At 41.6% G+C, this 21,435-nt stretch overlaps 6 protein-coding genes across 11 annotated transcripts in view; 3 read left to right on the top strand and 3 right to left on the bottom strand.

Moving 5' to 3' along the window:
• The first annotated feature begins 1,806 nt into the window (after positions 1 to 1,806).
• Positions 1,807 to 6,276, top strand: meiob (meiosis specific with OB-fold). The gene is made up of 13 exons (XM_026315926.1): positions 1,807 to 1,864; positions 2,030 to 2,087; positions 2,258 to 2,389; positions 2,873 to 2,945; positions 3,081 to 3,276; positions 4,119 to 4,219; positions 4,452 to 4,504; positions 4,692 to 4,787; positions 4,999 to 5,091; positions 5,269 to 5,413; positions 5,494 to 5,680; positions 5,955 to 6,041; positions 6,114 to 6,276. The coding sequence occupies exons 1-13, from the start codon at positions 1,808 to 1,810 to the stop codon at positions 6,219 to 6,221; spliced, it is 1,386 nt and encodes a 461-aa protein (XP_026171711.1). The 5' UTR covers position 1,807; the 3' UTR covers positions 6,222 to 6,276.
• A 603-nt stretch (positions 6,277 to 6,879) lies between these two features.
• Positions 6,880 to 12,276, top strand: mlst8 (MTOR associated protein, LST8 homolog (S. cerevisiae)). 2 transcript variants are annotated; one of them, XR_004463340.1, is made up of 10 exons: positions 6,880 to 6,943; positions 7,227 to 7,400; positions 8,132 to 8,183; positions 8,291 to 8,453; positions 8,530 to 8,605; positions 8,715 to 8,867; positions 8,979 to 9,103; positions 9,246 to 9,409; positions 9,757 to 10,074; positions 12,259 to 12,276. XR_004463340.1 is itself a non-coding variant. In XM_026315867.1 (9 exons), exons 2-9 carry the CDS (start codon positions 7,272 to 7,274, stop codon positions 9,873 to 9,875), a joined length of 981 nt encoding a protein of 326 aa, XP_026171652.1. In that variant the 5' UTR covers positions 6,880 to 6,943; positions 7,227 to 7,271; the 3' UTR covers positions 9,876 to 10,280. The 2 variants fall into 2 exon arrangements, 1 of the variants encoding a protein (XP_026171652.1); XM_026315867.1 differs by lacking the exon at positions 12,259 to 12,276 and having other exon boundaries at positions 9,757 to 10,280.
• bricd5 (BRICHOS domain containing 5) lies at positions 10,304 to 14,472 on the bottom strand. The gene is made up of 6 exons (XM_026315869.2): positions 14,321 to 14,472; positions 13,985 to 14,122; positions 13,759 to 13,908; positions 13,510 to 13,617; positions 12,282 to 12,432; positions 10,304 to 10,774 (listed from the first exon to the last, which is right to left on the bottom strand). Exons 1-6 carry the CDS (start codon positions 14,372 to 14,374, stop codon positions 10,680 to 10,682), a joined length of 696 nt encoding a protein of 231 aa, XP_026171654.1. The 5' UTR covers positions 14,375 to 14,472; the 3' UTR covers positions 10,304 to 10,679.
• Positions 14,473 to 15,016: 544 nt separating this feature from the next.
• pgp (phosphoglycolate phosphatase) lies at positions 15,017 to 17,606 on the bottom strand. The gene is made up of 2 exons (XM_026315868.2): positions 16,754 to 17,606; positions 15,017 to 16,021 (listed from the first exon to the last, which is right to left on the bottom strand). The coding sequence occupies exons 1-2, from the start codon at positions 17,346 to 17,348 to the stop codon at positions 15,696 to 15,698; spliced, it is 921 nt and encodes a 306-aa protein (XP_026171653.1). The 5' UTR covers positions 17,349 to 17,606; the 3' UTR covers positions 15,017 to 15,695.
• A 1,402-nt stretch (positions 17,607 to 19,008) lies between these two features.
• Positions 19,009 to 21,024, bottom strand: zdhhc4 (zDHHC palmitoyltransferase 4). The gene is made up of 6 exons (XM_026315708.2): positions 20,866 to 21,024; positions 20,691 to 20,764; positions 20,413 to 20,591; positions 19,911 to 20,036; positions 19,544 to 19,788; positions 19,009 to 19,428 (listed from the first exon to the last, which is right to left on the bottom strand). Exons 1-6 carry the CDS (start codon positions 20,986 to 20,988, stop codon positions 19,129 to 19,131), a joined length of 1,047 nt encoding a protein of 348 aa, XP_026171493.1. The 5' UTR covers positions 20,989 to 21,024; the 3' UTR covers positions 19,009 to 19,128.
• Positions 20,883 to 21,435, top strand: part of grid2ipb (glutamate receptor, ionotropic, delta 2 (Grid2) interacting protein, b) — a 31,506-nt gene continuing 30,953 nt past the window's right edge. For 4 of the 5 annotated variants that reach the window (XM_033325758.1, XM_026315706.1, XM_026315705.1 and 1 more), the window contains exon 1: positions 20,912 to 21,046. The gene's annotated coding sequence lies outside the window, so the exon portion shown is untranslated. Of the gene's footprint in view, positions 21,047 to 21,435 lie in introns of all 5 variants that reach the window. The other variant, XM_026315704.1, reaches the window with a different exon arrangement.

The raw sequence follows: 21,435 nt of genomic DNA, 5'->3' as shown, positions 1-21,435 counted from the left end.
TTATGAATAAATCAATGAACCAAAAGTAACTTTCTCTTGATTTATCCGATGATGTTTTACAATGCAGCTGTGATTAATGGACTCACAAACAGTAGTCAAAAAAGCCTAATGAAATTAGAATTTGAAATTTTGTTTCATTTGGATAGCCAGCTACTGGGAGAAGTAGCAAATCAATTCTTCTCTGTAGGTAAAAATTCAATGTATTTAATCAATCCAGTTTCACATTATACAAAGTTCATCAATATGTTGATAGAACATTATGTATCAAGGTATCTGCTGGGTACAATCTTACCATGTTGACTTGTGTTATTGTGTTAAAATACTTTTATGTCTGCTACTGCACTTTTTAAAATCAGAAATTAGAAATTGTAGAATCACACAAACAGACATATTACTCCCTGAAAATCACACAGCGAGGAGATATCTGATCTAAAAGGCTGACCGTGGGGATTAGTCTCCGTGGAAGAGGAACAACACTGTGTGAAGCTGAGTGAAGGTTTCTGTTACACCTTTTGATTCCTGCCTAGATGTAAAACAGAGTATCAGATGTCAAATACAGCTTTGTGCTATCAATACAAACCAGGAAACTGTCAAATCCATGTCAGCAAAGCCGTCTGTAAACTAATCCCATGCTGTGAAGGATGACTGGGATGGATTATCAAGGCAATATCAGAGACACAGAATACCATATACACTGTCTACTTTTAAAGAAATTATTCATGTAGTGTACAAGTAAAACGTGTATATAACTGAGAGTTTCCAGTCAATTGGTCCATTGGTGACATCAAACAGTGCAGTTTTACTCTCTCACTTCACTGTATTTTTGCTCAACTTTATAGACGTTTACTGTCCCAAAACTGTGCTGATGTTTAATCCCAGGAAATATCACATTAACGCCACACAACACATTATTGTGTAAAATGTGTTATTATATAAATATTTATACAGATTATATTCAATAAAATCTAATTTAAGGTGAAGCTTGCTTTTTTAATAGTAGCAGGGTGACATTGTAATGACTTACCTAAAACAATACAGGATGTTTTTCTATTTTTATTAAGATGTGCTTATGAGTGTCAAATAATTCATTGTTTAGAAAAGTAACATATTGTTTATTTAAAAAAAGAAAGAAAAGTATGTGTATAGTGGTTAAATATTTTAAGATAATTATGTCGGCCATTTATTAGACATTTTAAATTTTGTTTTTTACCTAGCTAATTCACTAGTGGCACATGCATAGGAGCTGCTGTGCACTTTAGTACTTACCTCAGCATTCTGATATTTCCGACTGCATTTGAAGGCAGCATGTGAGTCCCGCTAATGTCGCGTGCCTGTAAACTGAGGGACACCGACTCAGGTGAAAACAAGACAAATTAAAACCAAAATATTATCAGGAATAGCTGGACTTGTAATATTTTAATCAAACTAGATGCAAATGAAGTAAAATTTTAGCAGAAATCCTCTACAAGACTCGCACCCTTCTCAGACGTATGTTAGCTGTAAACAAGTCAGCTAACGACAAATTAGCATATTTTACTATTAACGCTAGCTAACTATTTGTTAACGACATATAAGATAAATTTTAACTCATTTTATTCATTTATAGTTACACTCTTGGTTAGTTAATAGTTTTAAGATGAAGCCTCCGGTATTTGCTAATGTTTAAATATAGATAATGCTTTTTATGTTTTCTATCCAAGTGAAGTTTAAGCCAAAATGCTAACTATCATTGTTTTAATTGACTTTATTTTCTGCAGAGTGCAAACATAATAACAACTGGACTGGACCGGGATTATGAACCAACAAAATGGCTGCTCAGACCTATATTGCCATCTCTGAGCTGCATCCCAGTTTCTCTCATCCGGTGAGTTCAGAGGTTATCTTTAATATCTTTAATATCTGTCTTTTCTAGCAACAGCCTTTAGATTGTGTCGAAGAGCCAGAAGAAATGTCCTTTAATTTGTTGTTGCAGAACTTGATGTATTTCAGGCCTGTTTCTCTGAGTTTCGCTTGTTTGGTTTGGTTTCAGAAAGTGGCAGGCATCATAATTTGGAAAACTGATGTCAAAAGCTTCCCTGACAGGAAAAGTTAGTATTGTTTTGCTCTTACCCACGTTCTCCTAGCCGGGGCTCAGTCTGTTGTACAGCAGCCCCCTCTTCTGGAGAGTACATGAAGTTACTTCTCTGTGCTCTCTCTCTCTCTCTCTCACCTCTTCTTTTACATCAACACTAACCAAACCTATATATCTGAATTTCAGATATTGGAATGGATCGATTCACTTTTAGTGTCACCATAAGGGACTCGCCTGACTTTTTCATTAATGCAACAGCCTGGGGAAACGATGGATATATTAATGGCCTCTCCAGCAGCTTTAGCATTGGAGACTGTGGTGAGGATATCACTATCAAAGTCCCCACAATCTTTTTAAAATCAATAACAAGTGTGTGTGTGTGTGTGTGTGTGTGTATTGTTCAGACATATATACATACATATATGTCTGATATATATTATATGTGTAGATGGATTAGTACAACATATAGCTTCTATATTCACCCAAATAGTACAAAGAGAAGCTTTGGTTGGGTCCAGCTTTGGCCATAGTCTTCTTTACTCCGAAACCTAACCTAATTTTAAGTGCTTAACTATTATTTAATTAAATCTGGAAAGCCACTGTTCTTGTTTGTGGAGTTATTGCAGAGTGAAATCTGCATTTTGTTTTGATACATTTACATGCTGTGAGATAATCAAGCTATAAAAACTATGTATTAGCAAGATCCTTTTAAAAGATAAATCTACCCACAGAAATTGAATGAGAAATCAACAAATTATGAAATGCCTGTTCATAAAATTGTTTCCTGTTATTTTTTTCCAGTCACTATTGAAAATCCTTTGGTTGCCAAGAAAGACCCAGACACAGGTGACAGATACTGTCCTACAACACCCAGGTAATAGACACATTACTCTTAATCATGTTTGTCTTTGCTTTTAGAAGTTTGGAAGGAAATGAGGCTATGATGTTAACACTCTAATGACGGGGTCAGAGGACTCACTGGTTCAGAAGACTGCGTCTGCTGTCTCAGTCTCTACAGGCTGCTGATGACGGAGGCTCATTCCCAGGTGTGTCTGTGTGCTGACATGGACACCATCGACAGACTTCTGACACTGATCCACCTGCCAGTGACGGACTCCAGAGATTTCTACTCTCTGGGAGACATAGTGGCCAACGGACAGAGGCTGGACGGTACAGTGATAAATATTCTGGCTGCAGTGAAATCGGTAAGGTACATTGTTGCCACAGTCTTTCATTATCAAATTTAAATCATTTTAATTAACTTGTTTAGTGCAGCCATATTTTTATTCACTAGCTTGCTTTATGAACTACAACTTATACTAGTAATTTCATACATTTCCCAGAATCATTTTCTGTACACATGAAGAGAATGGAATAAGGATAAGAACATTGGTGTTTTTCCAGTGAAGTAAAATTTTGAAGCAAAACTAATTAGCGAAATTCTGAACTGTTTTTAAATTTTATTTACAGTATTTCATATTTTACATATTGGTTAAAGATACTCTTGGTAAAGAAATAGGCATCTGCTCTCATTCTGTGACTTTTTTTTTATTTTTATTAAATGTCAAACATAGAATGTATTCTCACACACTGATTGCATTAGATGGTGGTTTTCAGCCGTCAGTTTCTCCTCAAATATGGTGGAAAATCTTGCTGGTTCAAAACAACATTAATAAGGAGGGAAGGGTTGTTAAAAATCGGTACCATGTCACGTTGTGCAAGTCGGCCAAGGAAATGTCGTGGAACTTAGGAAGCCTGATAAGCATGAAGTGGGACGTTTCTGACAATGAGCGGAGATGCTCGGCGGATATTTCTTTTGTAAAAGCACATATAAAAATCAAACATGTTTACTTCATTTATATCTCATAAATTCTCTAAAAGAGTACTTTTTGTTTTTGTGGTTACATGATTATTCTTTGCCTAGAACATACCAACTCACCATTATGGCTGTAAAGACGTGCCTCAGAGTTCAGGAAGAGGCCAGATCCTGTAGTTAATGTCAAGATATTGTGATAGGAACTTCAGATGATTCTGTTTATATTTTCAGATTGGGGAGCTGAAGCACTTCACCACTTCAGACGGACGCAAAGGGCAAAGGCTGGAAGTGAAGCTCTTTGATGATTGTGTCGCTTCCTTCCCCCTCATCTGGTGCGTCATGCACATTTATTAATTTGGAAAATCGATGAAGATTTATTACTCATGTTGCTTTTGTGCCATATTCCATCATACTGGCCCCTTAGATTACTGCTATGTATTTTTAGATTCCCACAAATTTACTTTAGTGGCATGAAGCTTTAGATTAACCCGCTGGACTACATGTGTGTTTGATTTTCACTGTGCTCTCCCCTGAGTAACTTCCTGACCTCTGTTTCACTCACAGTTGGGACAGAGAAGCTATTCAGCTCGTGCAAACTTTGATACCTAGAGAGACGGGTAGGTTAACAGCTGCTGCTCATTCTCAGCCACAAAATGAATCTTTATTTCACTGTTATTCCTTCCTGTCACGTCCCATTAACACACTGTACGAAAGAGAAACATGGAAGAAGATATTTGAGATGTGAAGATGTGTTTATGTTTCAGATAGTTTACTGTTGCTTTAACTTTTATTCTTCATTCAAAGTGCTCTTCATAGCGGATGTGAAGATTAGCTTTGACAGCTTTCGCAACGGCATGGCAGCAACCGTTAACTCGAAAACCATTATCACTGTCAATCCTGGTAAGATATTCGCAGAAACATTTACACAAACATATGAATTGATAGAACCATCTATTGTTCAATTAATCAAAACCAAGCCTGAGATACTATTTTGAAATACCAACCCACTAGCTGGAGAGTACAGTCTCAAAAACAGTATAATCTTCCTGCTGTGCAAGTAGAATGTTTTGAGTGAGGACTAAAGTCAAAGTCAATCATAATTTGCTCTCAGACACCAGGGAGGCCAGCATGCTGTTCAGCTATGCTAGAGAAGTGGCTGAGTCTGGAGCTCTGGATCAAGATGAGAAGGCAGAAGACATGTCTGGTAGGTTATGGGATTTGTGTCAAGAAATAGATTGTTTATTGCCACCCTGTCACGTTGTTTTTTCTCATGTAACAGACGCAATTAGCCTGTCACACTGCCCGTCTCCTCTGGATAAATAAAAAAAACAACAAAAAAAGCTGCAGACGTGGATATGTTGTGCTGCTTTTGTCTCTGCAGTGGATTCCATCACCGATGTGTTCACAGTGAGCCAACTGAAGGAGAAGGCCCAGGAAAGTCCTGAGGCTTTCTTTGGTATCATGTACAGCTTTATCTCCAAGCTAGACCTCGACTCTTCTGTTTCAAAAGTCATCAGGACACGGTGGTAAGTTCATTATCAAATTTTCACAGTATATATCAAAAGATGCCTCAAGAGTCCTTTAATCAGTTTGTTTTCTGTCTCAGCTCTAGGTGTAAGTTCCAGGTGACAGACGACATGCAGAGCTGCACCAACCAGTTGTGTCCAGGGAGGGATCAGGGCCTTTCAGCCACCACAGGCTTTGACCTGCTGGTGGACTTCTCAGATCACACTGGCACTCTGCATGCCTGCTCCCTAAGAAGCCCAGTGGCAGAGCATACACTTGGCTGCACAGTCAGTACCACTTAAAACAAATATGATTACTCAGCCTCAATTTAAACTGCAATATCACCTATTTACAGGTAATACGGAGCATAAGATTAGAGTCATGTAAGCCAGTACAGGTTGAAAATGTACTGTTTGTTTTTGGAGATACTTCAAATTCTCACAAGGGCTGTAAAGTCAGGATGTATTTGCTGTTGGCTGAGTTTACACATTCCAGCACATGAAAGGTTTTAAATCTGTGCTCCAGCTGAGATAAACAGCATTTCTATTTGGTCTCTTTCAGACAGAGGAGTTTACCAGTTTGACTGATGAAGAGCGAACTGCAATGAAGTGGAAATTTCTTTTGGAGAGATGCAAAATATATGTGAAGGTACAGTACTGGAATTTAGCTAAAAATTAAAAAAATGAGTATGTTTTTAAAAAAAATTATAATGTCTTGCAGATCCTCCCTTCTCCCAAGGCAAGGACTGGGATCAGAGGGATGGTCCTGGCCTGCTCACTGGCTGATCCTGGGGAGGTTAAACAGCACATGTCTGCCCTGGTGCAGTGATTGTAGTCAGCTCACACACAGTGACCAAGCAGGAAAGCACATATGTTGGAGTTCTAGTTATTTGCTTTACCTGCTGTTTTCTGCAAACTGTTCTAATTAAGATGTAAACAAAGCCAGTTTTTATTTACACATGTAGGCTTTGTGCTTGTGCATTGATACATACTCTGCTTTGTTTATTTATTTATTTATTTATTCAACTTTTTTATCAAATGCATTAATTTAAGACTGTACTTTGGATTTGATGGATTTTTGAAACTGTTAAATAAACTAACTTATAACAATTACTTTATATTGTTTGATGAAATAAATGTACCGTGCTGCCAGAGTTTAAAACCATAAATAGTCACTAATGGGGCAATAACACCATTTTCTATTTAAAATTACAGTTATATTTTTACAAGTATATTAGGACTGATAAACGACTTCAGTTATACTGGGACTGTGTCTGTGGACTGTGGACTATGTCTGAGATTTTATGGCAGTGTATCAGTTTGCAGTAAACCAGGTTGAATAAACTATTTGAGCTACTGCAGCAAAATCAGAAATAAAACAACTGACACGACACTACAAAAACTAAACATTTTAAGATTCAAGTTTTTGTTTTCGAGGCAGTAGATGTCAGCACTGCGCTGATTAAGAACACGGAACGCTTAAGCAACGCACCATGTTTTTAGGGGACACATTACAGGAACGTACCGACTTGTCAACACCGAAAACCTAAGGTAATCTAAAACTTGACAGATTTTTTTTTTTTTGTAGTCGATGTTTTTATGAATGATGGTCTGCATAAATAACGTCACATGCATACGGTGTTAACTGTTAACGTAGAAACGATAGACAGTGTTTATATCGTACAGGTCTCAAACACAGCTGCGCTAACGTTGTTTTGCTAGCTTTAGCCTGTGGCGTTATGATGTTATCGTCTAAGGAAAAAGGTTTTATTTCCACACGATGAAGATGTGCAGGTAAAACTACAGCAGCTGACTCTTCTGCATTTCCACGCAGGGTCATAGACGCTGCGCACTGAGCAGTACCAGCTCGCTCTCAGACATGAATGTGAACCAGGGCACGGTGGGCAGCGACCCGGTCATTTTGGCCACGGCAGGTTATGACCACACTGTCCGCTTCTGGCAAGCCCACAGCGGGATCTGCACCAGAACAGTCCAGCACCAGGATTCTGTATCCTTACCCTGTGATGTGTGAAGTTATTTAGGAGAGCAGATCCTAAAAGCACCACGATACAGACATATGTCTACCTGAGCTGGAAAGGTTTTGATTTTCAGATGGCATTAGATCATTTTCAGAAACAGTACTCAAGTAAAAGTATTGTTACTTTATCATTACAATGACTCAGGTACATGTTAAAGTGCTAATAAGAATATATACTTAGGTAAGAGTAAAAGCATCATATTGTGCAATTTATTGTACTGCAACTTGAAACTACACCAAGAGTAGTAGTTTGAGTTGTTAAAAATCTTAAATCAGTTTTAGCTAACCTGAGCTAGAGATTGAAGTGAAGACTGAGGCTTACTGAGGTGTAGGCTACTGAAGACTGTGACCTCATGTTGATGAGAGACAGTACTACACTGCCTATAATCACGTAACATTGAATGTTGCTTAAAGTCACACTTGTGGCAGTGTGTGGGCCCCTGACACACAATTAAAACAGACACAACTGTGTCTTTCCAGTTTGCAAGTTAGCACAGAGTTTAAAACATAGCCCAAACTACTGTAACCAAACTGAGTATGTGTAAAAATTTTGAAAAATGACTCTGAGAAGTACAGTTTTCCAGAAAACTTACTTAAGTACATGTAATGGAGTAAATGTCACGCATTATTATCCACCTCTGATCATTTGACACTGTCATTTAAGATGATGACCAAATGTCTTCCTCAACATTTGCTTCCAGCAAGTAAATTCCCTTGAAGTCACACCAGACAGGAGCATGATTGCAGCTGCAGGTTGGTTAGGGATTGTTCTCCTTGTTGTTGTTCCAATTTTTGTCTTACTACTTAGTTAAATTAACATCCACAGTATTTCACAGTAAACTCCCACTCTTGTTTTGTAGGTTATCAGCACATCCGCATGTACGACCTAAACTCCAACAACCCCAACCCAGTGATCAACTACGATGGAGTTAGCAAGAACATCACATCCGTGGGCTTCCATGAGGATGGACGCTGGATGTACACCGGAGGGGAGGACTGCATGGCTCGAATATGGGACCTGAGGTACACGACTGCAGGCTAACTATCTCATAGCAAATCACTCTGTGTTTTATAAACCAGGCATAATCACTGCTCACAGGTCGAGAAATCTGCAGTGTCAGAGGATCTTCCAAGTAAATGCTCCAATCAACTGTGTGTGCCTGCATCCCAACCAGGTGAGACATTAAATATACACTGATTCATAAAGTGATGTATTACTATTGTTAGAGTGTCTGCTCATGGCCTGAAAATGTCAGTAACCTTTCAGGGCTGTATGTGTTTTAGGCAGAGCTGATTGTTGGAGACCAGAGTGGAGTGATCCATGTCTGGGATCTGAAAACCGACCACAATGAACAGCTGATTCCTGAGCCAGAGGTCTCTGTCAATTCCGTTCACATTGACCCAGATGCCAGTTACATGGCAGCGGTCAACAGCTCGGTCAGTGCCCAAATTGTCCTGTAATGGTTGATACTGTGGTGTGTTAAGTTAAGGAGATGAAGGAATTTTTAAAAAAATCCTCCTTGGTTTTTTTTTCGTTCTCCTTAACAGGGAAACTGTTATGTGTGGAATCTTGCTGGAGGCATCGGGGAAGAAGTGACTCAGCTCATTCCCAAGACTAAAATCCCTGCACACAAGCGCTACTCCCTCCGCTGCAAGTTCAGCCCTGATTCAACGTGAGTGCCCCTGTTGGATACTTTAGGAAGTTTGCATTTTTGTGGATATACTAGCAACTGACTTCTTGAAAGAAAAAAAGCTTGACCCCTGTTCTTGATGCTGTTAATATCCCCATTTACATATCTTGTACGTCTTCTCCAGATTACTGGCCACCTGCTCAGCAGATCAGACCTGTAAAATCTGGAGGACGTCCAATTTCTCCCTGATGACTGAACTGAGCATCAAGAGCAACAATCCTGGAGAGACGTCCCGAGGCTGGATGTGGGACTGTGCCTTCTCTGGAGACTCTCAGTACATTGTAACTGGTCAGTGCATGTACCCTGGCAATTGGGTTATCACTAACACAATATGTAAACATATTCCTTTGAATATCACTTTATAGCAAAACTGTAAGTTGTGGTTTCATAATCAGAGCGGTGAAGATCCCACAGTCCTGTGGTATTTTAAGAGTTTTGGAAAAACTAAAACATTAACATCTGGGGAAAAGTGTGAAATTGTAAATAATGGTACTAAGTTAAGTCAGAGATTGAAGTTCAGCTGTTTATTGAACAGAAATTTTAGTAAAGATAATGTTCAACAGAAGAAATTACACAATTTTTGTCACCTTACTACAGTAACTGAGGTGAGTTCAAGATTGTGCGTCTCTCCACAGCTTCTTCGGACAACCTAGCTCGCCTGTGGTGTGTGGAGACCGGAGAAATCAAGAGGGAATACAGCGGCCACCAGAAGGCTGTGGTGTGTCTGGCCTTTAATGATAGTGTGCTGGGCTGAGGAGGAGGGAGGAGATGAGAGACAGTCATTGCTGAGGGGAAATAAGGACAGAGAAGCAGAGGACTCTTTAGGGGATATGACTCAGTTCCCGGGAGGTGTGAGCCTGTCAGTGGGAATTATTTTTTCCCTAAAATGAACATCTTGAGAAAGTGGAGGTTTGTGTTCACACAATAAGATGACTCTTCCTGTCAGATATATGGTAAGTATTGGAGTGTGGAAATTGCTTGGATCTGCCTTTGAATTGAGTAACCCAAGTTAAATGTGCACTCTTTCTAATGATCATATGGCTAAGGAAGTGCTACGAGTACATGGTGTACAGAAAATCATTCTGCAATTAAGACAAATCCATACTCTTGGTTTTGTTCCTTTTTTCAGTCTAATAAAGAAACAAAATGGCCAAAAATACCCAACAGTCTTTTATTGGACTGGTCAAAACTGTTACATTGCATAATTACACTGCAGCAGTGGGTTACAGGAGGCATGTACAAAAAAGGAGATCTTTATTCTATAATCTCTGAAGTGTGCCATATTTAGATGGTATTACACATGAAGGGAGTGACGATGGGGCTTTGGCAATAAACATGACAGCCTGTCTCCATCTCTTCTCTCTCGGAAGCAGGTAAATGGACTGGGAGGGTTGTCTGCTTTACTGGTTTACTGGCGGTTGTATGGCACAAAGGAAGCAGTCAAAGCTGTCTTTTGTTCTGTTTTTTTTTTTTTTTTTTTTTTTTCATTTAGAGAGAGCTAAAAAGACAACTTTGTTTCCCTGATCTTTTGCTGGGAGAAAAGGATGAGAATACACAGTCACTCTGGCAGGTAATAAAAACACACAGATACACAGATGTTGCTAGGAAAGCAGATATCAATGCAGAAGTAGACCAGTCTCTGCTTGCCCGGGCCTGAGAAAGACAGAAATTTAGGGTGAGAGTGCAGATTAATGTGAAGACAGCTTCGCTGTGGGAACAGGCCATTTTCATAGAGATCAGGTAGAATTAAACCTTACAAATAGAAGAAAAAGTAAATAAACCATTTTATTAATAAATATGGTGAGTTCTAACTATGAACAAACATGATCTATTATAACTAATAATAATGATTGATGATGAAAATAGTAATGAGCTTAACTACTAACACACAAAGAATTAAATTGATTTTGTCCATGTTGGATACATGATTCAAATAATGTAGACTGGATGTATGTGAACCCCTCTGCTAACGACAAAAAAAGCTAACTAGAGTCTGGTGTTGGAGAACACACAACCAGACTGGATGATCTGGAGGTTGATGGCAGGACCGTTATGCAGGTCTGATCTGCAGCTACAGGAAGTGCCTGTTTGAGGCTATTGTTGCTGAAGGAGGTTCATCAAGGCCTGAACTTTAATGCTTTGCTTCCTTTTTCCATTCAGAACTGTGAATGTTTAATGAGTGAGTTCAATTATTATTTCTCTGTTGCACATGTTTCCTCATATGTAGATTAAGGGATTGAAACCTGTCATAAAATGGACCACTCTCATGAATCAATGATCTTTTTTTCGGTGATATTTACAATCTAGACATACGATTGATGGTTTAAAAGCAGACGGAGCGTGATGGTAACACGTACTAGGCAGCTGATTCAGTATACAGTATGTCATTTAGTGCAACAGTGGAAAGGTCATAGTATGTCATAGATTAAGATTAGGTTTCAGCCTGACACATTGCTTCTTCATGAGGTTGCCAGCTGACTCACTTCGAAAAGTGCCCGTGCACAGCCTCTGTGGGTTCAACCAAATGATTCTTAAACTCCCTTTATGTTAAATAAAACAATGCAGACTTTAACTTTCTTTGTGGAAACATTTATGAAATCAGTAGCTAAGCTCTTGTATTGTAAACTCTGGATTTTGAGGTTAAAGCTGTTTGTTTTTTTTGTTGTTTTGAAAACAAAAATCCAGAAGTCTGAGGTCTCTGTCCTGTCTGGCACTGATGATGTCTGTTCATTTCTATTAAATCTCTAGTGTCATAAGAAAAGCTAAATCATTTTCTAAAGCAGTTGTGCACAATTACTGTAGCAGAAGTTTTTCAAACAAGAATTAATGGTGTGTTTACATGGGGACTATTTTCAGTGGCGAAATCATACACTTGCCCTGGTCCTGTCACGAGTATGTATTGTATTGCAGCTGGACAGTGTACAGTACAGTATGTGGGATGGACTCAAAATAAACTACAGTGCTCGTGTTCATCATGATGAAGTAATATGTCACCCAGTGCAGTGTTGCTCTGGGGCGAAACTGTGGCGACACTATCATTTATCTTTCGTATCAGTGCGTGCTGTGTGTTGGGCTTCATGTTCAAACATTTGTATTAGGGTTTTCCTTTACATTATTTGTTGTTTATGTCAAAACAGAGCAAAAGTCCAGCTGTTCTCACCCTGTGCCCTCCTGGTCCAGTGGACGGATCTGTCCTGACACAGAGCCTGCAGAGGCTCCCGCAGCGTGGACACATCCACCTGACTGGCTGCCAGCACCCCCAGGAACTCTGTCTGCCTCTGGGTCCCATTCCCAGACAGCTGGAACTGACTCTGCCAAAGAGAATATCACAGGATCTCAAGAGAAAACCCACAACAGACGAGGAGTTTTATTCTTTGAAGAAAAGAATAGAAACCCTTGGGCTTTAGTGTCATTTAGCAAGTGAGAGAAATCATTTTAAACTCACCATGACAAAAAAAAAAGAATAAGTATGAGTCAATTCATGGGAGATGTGAAGAAGAAACCCAAGATAGAAACTCAAGCTGCTATTAGCCTGATGAGGTCAACTCAGCACTGCTTTCCTTGACCGACTCGCATAACAACCAGTTGAATACTTAGGAGAGGTATGAGATATGTGACACTGCAGGACTCTTTGGCTTTAGATGTGTGAAAATGGACTATTGTGTAAAAAGATAAGGAAGAGAAACAGAGCTCCCTCTCATTCCACCTGCAGGGACCCACATCACATCTCTGATCTCTATTTTAATCACATCTGCTCATGTTGTTTCATTGAGAATCAGACAGTCCCACACCAATTGTACCTTAGGTCAACGTGCTCAACTCAGAACCACTAGAGTATGTAGGTAGAGATTTGTTATTAGAGATGCAGGGATTTGCCACACACACACACACACACACACAGCCATTCCCTGACTAACCAGCACATCAGGCTGTATTTTACTCCAACAGAGGAGCCTTAAAAGCTAAAAAGCCCTCACACAGTGCGGCCATTGTGCCCACTTCAGAGCTCAGGCTCGCTGCCGTAGCCTCCTGTAAGAAGATCCTGGACACGCTGTGGGGGCCTGGAGGGATCACATGTGCTGAGGAATTCAGCCGTGGAGGTGAGAGAGGAAGACTATACGGCTCCTCCAGGCCCAGTATACTTCATCCTTCTCTTTGTACGGAGCGCTGAGGAAGTCATGCAAATCAAATGAAACCCAGAAGATCCTGGCTCAGTGCAGAGAGCTGTGACTCACAGGCATAAATGCCAGTTCACACACAGACAACTGCTACTTTCCTTTTCTTAATGTACCCAGGTGTGTTTTATAGTCTCAGGTATCTGAACACACTGAGGGAGACCCTGTTATATAACATCAGCCTTTGGTTCTCACAATGTCAGTGTGTGCTACCTTGTGTGTTGACTCATAAAGGAGGGAGCGTACGTTGTCATAGTCAGACTGCTCCATCGTCTGCAGGATGCACATGTCCTGGTCGACTGGTTTGTAACATATCAAACCCTGTGACACAACAGCAACAGTCAATCTTTAGCTACTTCGTTTTTTTTTTTCATGTAAGTTGGAAAATGCACATTTGTGCCTTGTAAAAAAGAATTTCACAGGAAACACTGAATGACAAGGAAACAAATCACCTGTACGTACATGTTTGATATCAAAGAGCACAGTGGACGTCTGGTTTGTTGCTGAGGTCATGGAAAAAGTCACCAGGTCATTCTGCTGGTCCACAACAGCTGACTGGTTGATCAGTGCTCCGGTCTGATCTGGAACTGTGATTCTCACAATCTGTAAGGACTAGAGGAACACGTTATGATTGATGGAACACCTGACAGTAGAGGAGGTTTGCTGGTGGCTGCGGCGTGTGTCATACCTGAGACGGAGGCTGTGACAGTCCGAGGGGCCCCATCAAACTGAGGACAACGATGACCAGGAGCAGAGAGGCTGAGATGCTCACCCAGAATGCTTTGTGTGGGAAGTGAGACTGAGGGGATGCAGCAGGTCCCCCATCCTGAATAGCCACACACATAAACCATCACTCATAATGACAAGCTATTTTAAGAGTGTTCAGCATCCCAGTGCAGGATGATCAGAGAAACAAACACAATCCATCAGCTGCATTTATGTGACAAAGCTTAACAAGTCCCCTCCTGTAATACAGCTGTTAGTGGCTTGTAGTAAAAGTGTCTGTTAAAATGCCTCAGCTCACCACACACTGTGCTTCCTCCAGACGGGTTTCTGAATGATTCCAGCACCTCACCATCCTGTGTCCCTTGACGACTCCTCACTCGGTCTGCTCCCTTCTCTTAGCTATCGGCATGGAGCTGTGGTCATGACCAGCACTGACTGAGACTCCCTACACCTGACCAGCTTCTCTTTGTCCCCTCAGACCTCAGACCCCCCTCGTCCCCCCCACCTCCACCACACCCTCCTCCTCCCCCTTGCTCTCACTGTTGCCCTCCCAAAACAGTCACCCACTTCACACAGAACTCTCATTCTTGCCAGTTTTCGGGTTTTATCTTCCTGCAATTTCCTCATTTTATTATGTTTTCCCTGCCTAATATGACTTAATATGCCTCTCCTGCATTATCCATCTTCCCATTGGCCCCATTCCCCCTCACTCAAACATAAGCCCACGGGAGAGGAATTGGCCGTCCTCTCCAGGCCAGACAATGGACAAAAGGGTAAGGCAGGCGCAGTCTGAAAAGCCTCTCTCATCAGGTGAGAGGTGATATGCAGCTCTGACTGCTGCTGCTGCATCCAGCTGATGACAGCCCAAGGTGACTTTAAGCACTGGATTTAGAGGGAAGTGTGTTGTGTTCGCAGACAGAAGAGGCTGGTTTGGGTAAGACACTTGATGTTTTATTACAGATGTGAGCAAGGAGTAAAGAAGTCAGGAAAAAAAAAAAAAAACATGGTAAAAGAAAGAATTGGATTACCTTTAAAAATGTGTGCAACTCTGTTAAATTTCCCCAGTGACATGACTAAACTGGATACCACTGCATCATCCCATGACAACAACATTAGAGGTGCAATAAACAAAGGAAAACAGAAGTCAGACTGACTCAGTCCCTTTCAGCTCCCTACTCAGCTGGTTTCCTTGCAGACTTAGAAACACATACATTACGAAACTGTTTGCCATTGTTTGTGTGCTCATTTCCCTTCTTGGGTTTGACTTTTAGTTGCTTAAGGGGAGGTTACACCACAGACAGTGTAAGAGCACAATGAAGTACACTCACCTCTCATGTTTCTTAAAAACAAAGGAACACACACTCTTCTTCTTTAGTACTTGAGCTCTTAAATTACACTAAAATAACACTGGAAACTGTTGCTCATATATTATTAATAATCATTATTGTGTTTACGTTAGCAGACTTTAATGATGGATGTGTAACTGACACAAGTGCTGATAATATCTGGATAGATTCTCTCAAGTCTTTGTCTCCTCTGTCACACAGTGACTATGTTATGTAGAGATGGTTTGAATCTTATGAATCGTAATATTCCCTTTTAGAAGACAAAGGCACCAGACATGCGATATGTAAATAGCAACTCTTGTGTCCTTACAGACTTTTTCAGTAGTCTCAACCCTGCAGGGCTGGAAGGAGGTCTGCGACACTCTCCACGTAATAATCCGGCACCATCCGCTGCCTCTCAGCGCAGCCACTCTTTTGATGGGCCTCAGCATCAGCCACGGTGCTGACCCCCGTGAGGGTGAGGAGAGTCTTCAGGCCGCAGTTAGAGCCCAGCATGATGTCGGTGTCGAGCCGGTCCCCGATCATCAGGCAGCGTTCACGCTCCACGCCGAACTGGGAGGCCACGCAGTCGAACATGAAGTGGTTGGGTTTGCCCACCGTCTGGGCCTGGCGCTGAGCAGCGGTCTCTACAGCCAGCAGCAGGCAGCCTGTACCTGAGGGGAGGAGTGAGAGTCAGTGGGTGATGTGACCTCTTTACTGACCCTTTGGCACATGAACTCCCTTAAAGAGGTGCTTTAGTAAAAAGATGGTCAAATTTGATGCAAGAAAGGCTGTGATATGATGAAGTTTTGTCACCAAGTACCAGTCAACACCAGAACGCCACAATCACTGTGAAATCAGAGTGCCCCTTTAAAAAAAAATCAGTTTGAATTTGTTTGCTTTTCATTGAGATCTGAATCAGTCAAGAGAAATGAAATTTAAATTTATTTCACGTTAAATGCAACAATTTTGAGAAAATTGTAATATTTCTGATATTTAATGGGTGTTAGAGCAGCGTACATGCCAAAATGTAATTACATTGCAAACCTCTTAGCAGACCTTTTAAAATTATGTCTTTAAAATAAAGTAGATGACTATGAGAAAAGTGGCAAAAGTTCTGCATCTTACAAGTGCGTGGTACTTTAAGCATGATTCAGCCATCGGTGTGATTTTAAAAGGTCAGCAATGAGCCTCAGCTCTTGGGACCATCTTTACACAAAGCCAGAGGACAGCTCTCCGCTCTGTGTGTTTAGTGACACAACACTATATTAAACATGAATGACGGTCCTTGGAGTTCTCCATGTGCCAAAGTCAAGATGAGGCCCTGAACTGCAGAAACCATAACTGAGTGAAATAAGAGCCCACAGTGTGACAAAGCTCTGCTCTGATCCACTGATGGGTCTTACCTGGGACAGCTTTGCCTCCCTCCAGAGGTAGCCTGCTGTCCCTATTGGTTCCCACAAACAGGCAGTCCGGATGGGTCAGGTACTGCAAGGCTCTGTTCAGCTTCATGTAACTGAAGTGCTCGTCGAAACCGACCACCACCGCTTTCACCTCGGGGTCCAGAGGCACGTTGGCCCAGTCGGTCTGCTTCCCGGAGATGTGATCGGGTCCCTGCCCGGTCTGCTGGATCCCCACCGCCTCCAGCTCCTGCCTCATGGCGTTGCTGCCTATCAGGTACACTTTGCCCTCCAGTTTGCAGACCGTCTTCAGGTACATGGCGGAGCAGTACGCCGTGCCAAACACCTCCTCTTCTGTCACGTCGAACCCCAACGTGGACATTTTATCGGCGTACATCCTCCTCGTCTTGCTGCTGTTGTTGGTGAGGAAGAAGACCTTCTTGCCCTTCTCCTTCAGCAGGTTGACGACCTGGGGGGCGCCGGGGATGACCTGGTCCCCCCGCCAGATGACCCCGTCGCAGTCAAACAGGACGCTGTCCACCGAGTCCAGGACATGTTTGACCAGCGCTCCGCTCAGCCGTGTGCATTTGGACCCAGACATCAGGGACCCACTGATCCGGTACGCGCTGCCTGGTCTCAAACTAAACAGTCTAGTCCCACTGCGCGGTACGCACGGTCGCTGTGCGGTGCTTCTCCTCCCGAGACTGGTCCCGAAGGCTGCGGCTGACACTCAGCTCGTGAGCTCGGTGTGTAGACACGGTCCGTTTTGCCTCTGTGGCTGTTTTTAACTGGTTCACGTGAGCGGGTCGGTTTAACGTGAAGTGATGAAATTTACCGGGGAGAAGTCCTGACCTTCTGCTGCTACTTCCGCACCGGCTTAAAGGGACAGGACACATAATGTTCAGGAACAGCAACAGCAGTGTAATAATCAATATAATAATCAATACAGTAACATGACTGTGTCAGGACTAACAATGAAACTTAACTGTTAAACTTTTTTACCAAGATGAAGCTGTGGGGATTTTTAAATTTCGACTCAATATATCGATGTGAATTATAGCACAGCCTGAAAAAGAAACAGAAATGTTATCACTATCGCGCTACTGTGATGTTACAGATGTATGATTAGCATAAGCTAATAGTAATAATCCCCACAAAGTTAGGAATTACTGCAGCCTCCGTGTTAGATCCCAATGCTCAGGAGTAGAGCAACGGGTGTATGGTACCAGTGATTCCCCTAAGATGTTTCCTCTCTCCTTAATCTAAAACGAACCTGCAGCTAACCTGTGGTGTCTATTTGATGCCTAACCCTAACCCCAGTCCCAACTTGTTACCTCAGCCTACTTCTACTTTTTGGGATCCAACCACTATCATACCCCCATGAGAAACTCCAGTCCCATTTCCTGTCATTACCAGTATGATTCACTTTGCAATATCAGTTCATCATTTGGTTAAAATAAAAATATCTGAAAACATTTAAAATGGCCATAATATCCTGGAACACTGTTTTAAATCCAAAACTAAACAGAATGTTAAACTTTAACATTGGAGTCATGAAATATTTGGCTGGAACAAGTTTAATAATCAGACTCATTTTCTTTCAATGGACTGATTGTTGCAGCTCTAATTACCATTGCATTGGAGCTACAGGGCCAAGCATTAGATTTCTGAATGACGTTTTTGAAAAACCCTAATGGGTGTTTAATATGTTCAACATCTGGATTAAAAATATTTATTGCATAGTGAAATGGATTTTTATCCTGTTCCCTGAGTTGCACTTGTTCTTCCTTATCCAAACAAAAACTGTGGTTGAAAATGACAAAATCTCTTTTCTTTCCTCTTCTCTTTTTTTATGCAAACCAGTTATATTGGTATATTATACTTTTCATTTTTAAAACAAACCAGTACATCAATATTCACTTGTTTTACAAATGGAGCGAGGGCATCTATCATTTGCAGTTGTATGTGAAATACAGTCACAACTTTTAGAAATGGGTTAAAAACTTTCTAATTTTATCTCTAATGGCTGGACTTGTCTGTGAGGACTCTGGAAATAGCTTTTAAAAAATGGTCTTTTTGCAAAGAAATGATCTGAAGGATGTTGTTGGCGCCAGCTGTTAATTAATGGCATCTATGGGATAAAAAAAAAGTACTAAATAAGGTGAGATGGAAAATTTAATTAACAGACCTAACAAGAATAACTTTGCGTTTGCTGCACGTTGGCACACCTTCCCAAATCATGACACTTGTAGGAGACACTAGAGCCCATAAAAAAATCACTAGCTTTATTTCTTTATTCAGCCATTGTTGATTTTAAGGTCAGGGAGTCTGAGGGGACGTACTATAATGCTGTGTAACAACAAAGAAAGGGGGATCTTATTTCAGTTGTCCTTTTTCTTAACAGCCTGTGGAGGGAAGAAAATCTCCCCCAGGTTTTTGAGTAGGCCTCGGCTGTAGTAGTGTCTTTTGGAGTGGTCTGGTGCTGGGCTACAAAGTGGGTCTGGTGTGGTGGTTGGGTGACAGTGCTGACAGACGTAACCTCGACTCTTGTACCACTCATTGGAGGTCTGGTTGACAAGAGCCAGGTAGGAATGGAAGAGGACATAACCCGCCAGGAGGAAGAAGACAAAGACCAGAAAGCCCAACATGAAGACAATTCGGGGAAAAGTCAGGAAGAGATGCTGGAGGGACACAGGTAAAAAAAAAATCAATTATAAAACTTCAACATGATATTTTAAATAACAAATAATGATATATTAATGATAATAATGATTACTGAGTGGTCTTGACTCTCACCTGTATAACAAACAGAGGCCCTGTTGGCTGCTGTTGGCCATGATCATCTACATAACTGGCCCTCAGGAGCCCCGACCATAGCACCACATGAAGCAGCATGTCTCCAGTTAGCAGGGCGATGTCACCTGCCATGGCGCACAGGCTGAAGAGGTAAAGCAAGAAGTAACGTGTGTTCTTCAAGCCAATGCAGTTGTTCACCCAAACACAGTGGTGGTCGAAACGCTGGACACATCGGTTGCAGACCCCTGAAATACAAATGGTACTGTTTTCTTTGTTCTAATGTGTTTTGCTAAACTAATACGTTCTTGTGCGGACCAGGCCAAACACAGCCAAACAACAGGCATTTACAGACTAAAAATGCACTCACTGCAGTGTTTGGAGCGAGCTGGTTTGGCAAGATGGCAGGTTTGACACGAAACCCCTGGATGAAACAGCTTCCCATCATATGGATAGACATGTAACTGAGCAGCTACTTTCTTTTTTGTCACTGTGCCTGCCAGACAAGAGGACAGAACATTGAGAATAAAACATACCAGTGTAATAAAACTAAGCACATACTAGTAGCCTGGATGATACATATATATTTCTATAAAATATGTTTACCCTCCAGATGACAACATGACTGATGTGCAAGGGAGATATGTACCAAAATCCTAATTATTACATCTAAGACTGTATAATTTAGCAGCACACTGACAAAGAATAAATCTCTGTTATGTTTAGGAAAAATTAAGCTGCGTGTCAGGTCACGTGGAGAAACCATCTCTTCTGCTGATCGAATGTCCAGCTTGCATCCCACCAAATCCCAGGTGCACTTCCCGTGACTTCCAGATATGTTTTAAATATGCTGCAGCTAATCGAACTTTCACCTGGGTCTCTCTTGACACAGAGGTAGAAGAAGAAGTTCTTTACGACCAGCAGGATATAAGGCACGGACAGGCTGGTCAGGCTGGCGCCCATCTCCCTGCAGAAGCCAAACACCTCATAGGTGAACTCTGCATACACAACAGTCTCTAGCAGGATATGCAAATAGATGAACATGTTGTTCCTGCAATAGAAGTAGATGTCACATTGTAAATACACAGGTTTAGAGTTTAGTATAGAATATTAGAATAATAATGGTTTTATTTCTGGGAACAATACAAACCTTTGATGAAACAGCCTGTGCAAGACCCACTGTGAAAACCTCTGCAGGCATTTTGGTGTAATCGGTGCAACTACCTGTGAAGACAGCTGGTGTCAGCTCTACCTGCACTGGATTAGCCTGATAGCGCCACACAGCGTCAGCCTGTGGAGGTGCCATAAGAAGCTCCACTTCTTACCTTTACTACAGAGTTGAGGAGCATGCTGAAGGGGCTTTGCTGTTGGCCGGAGTATTTGCAGACGAGGACTATACAAGTCAGCACCACCACGACGTAGATGGCAAACAGAGTGAGGAAATCCATGTCTCACCTGGCGGCCCCACAGACACAGGTGTTTATGGAGCACACTCACCACGAGCAGGTAGCAAACTAAAACCAAGAAGCCACGGTTGTGTTGCTGAAATCACGATTTCCCCCAGTGATTCAGTTTCGACATGGTAATCGTCTTCAAGCCAGATAACTTGGTTTAAGATAGGGCATGTCTTCACATGAAGTTCACAATAGCCTGCTAATCTACGTCAGGACGCAACGTTAGCAAACCTGCTTATCGATTCCCGCTTTCTTTACTTTCTAAAGACGCTTCTGTCTCCATTCACCTTCTAGTCGAGGTCACACGTAGCTGCCTTTCAGGGTCTTATCTCACGTCAACATAGCTACTGTGGTCGCCACTTTCTTTTTGGCTCCACGCTCATGTTCCGTAAACAATGCTACTTCCTTAGCATCGACGTGGCTAACTTCCAGGCTAACAGC

This window comes from Mastacembelus armatus, chromosome 19 (assembly GCF_900324485.2).
Source record: "Mastacembelus armatus chromosome 19, fMasArm1.2, whole genome shotgun sequence".
In the NCBI taxonomy this organism is placed as follows: domain Eukaryota; kingdom Metazoa; phylum Chordata; class Actinopteri; order Synbranchiformes; family Mastacembelidae; genus Mastacembelus; species Mastacembelus armatus.
Note: the sequence above shows the minus strand (reverse complement) of the source record. Positions and strands in the feature narration are given on the sequence as shown.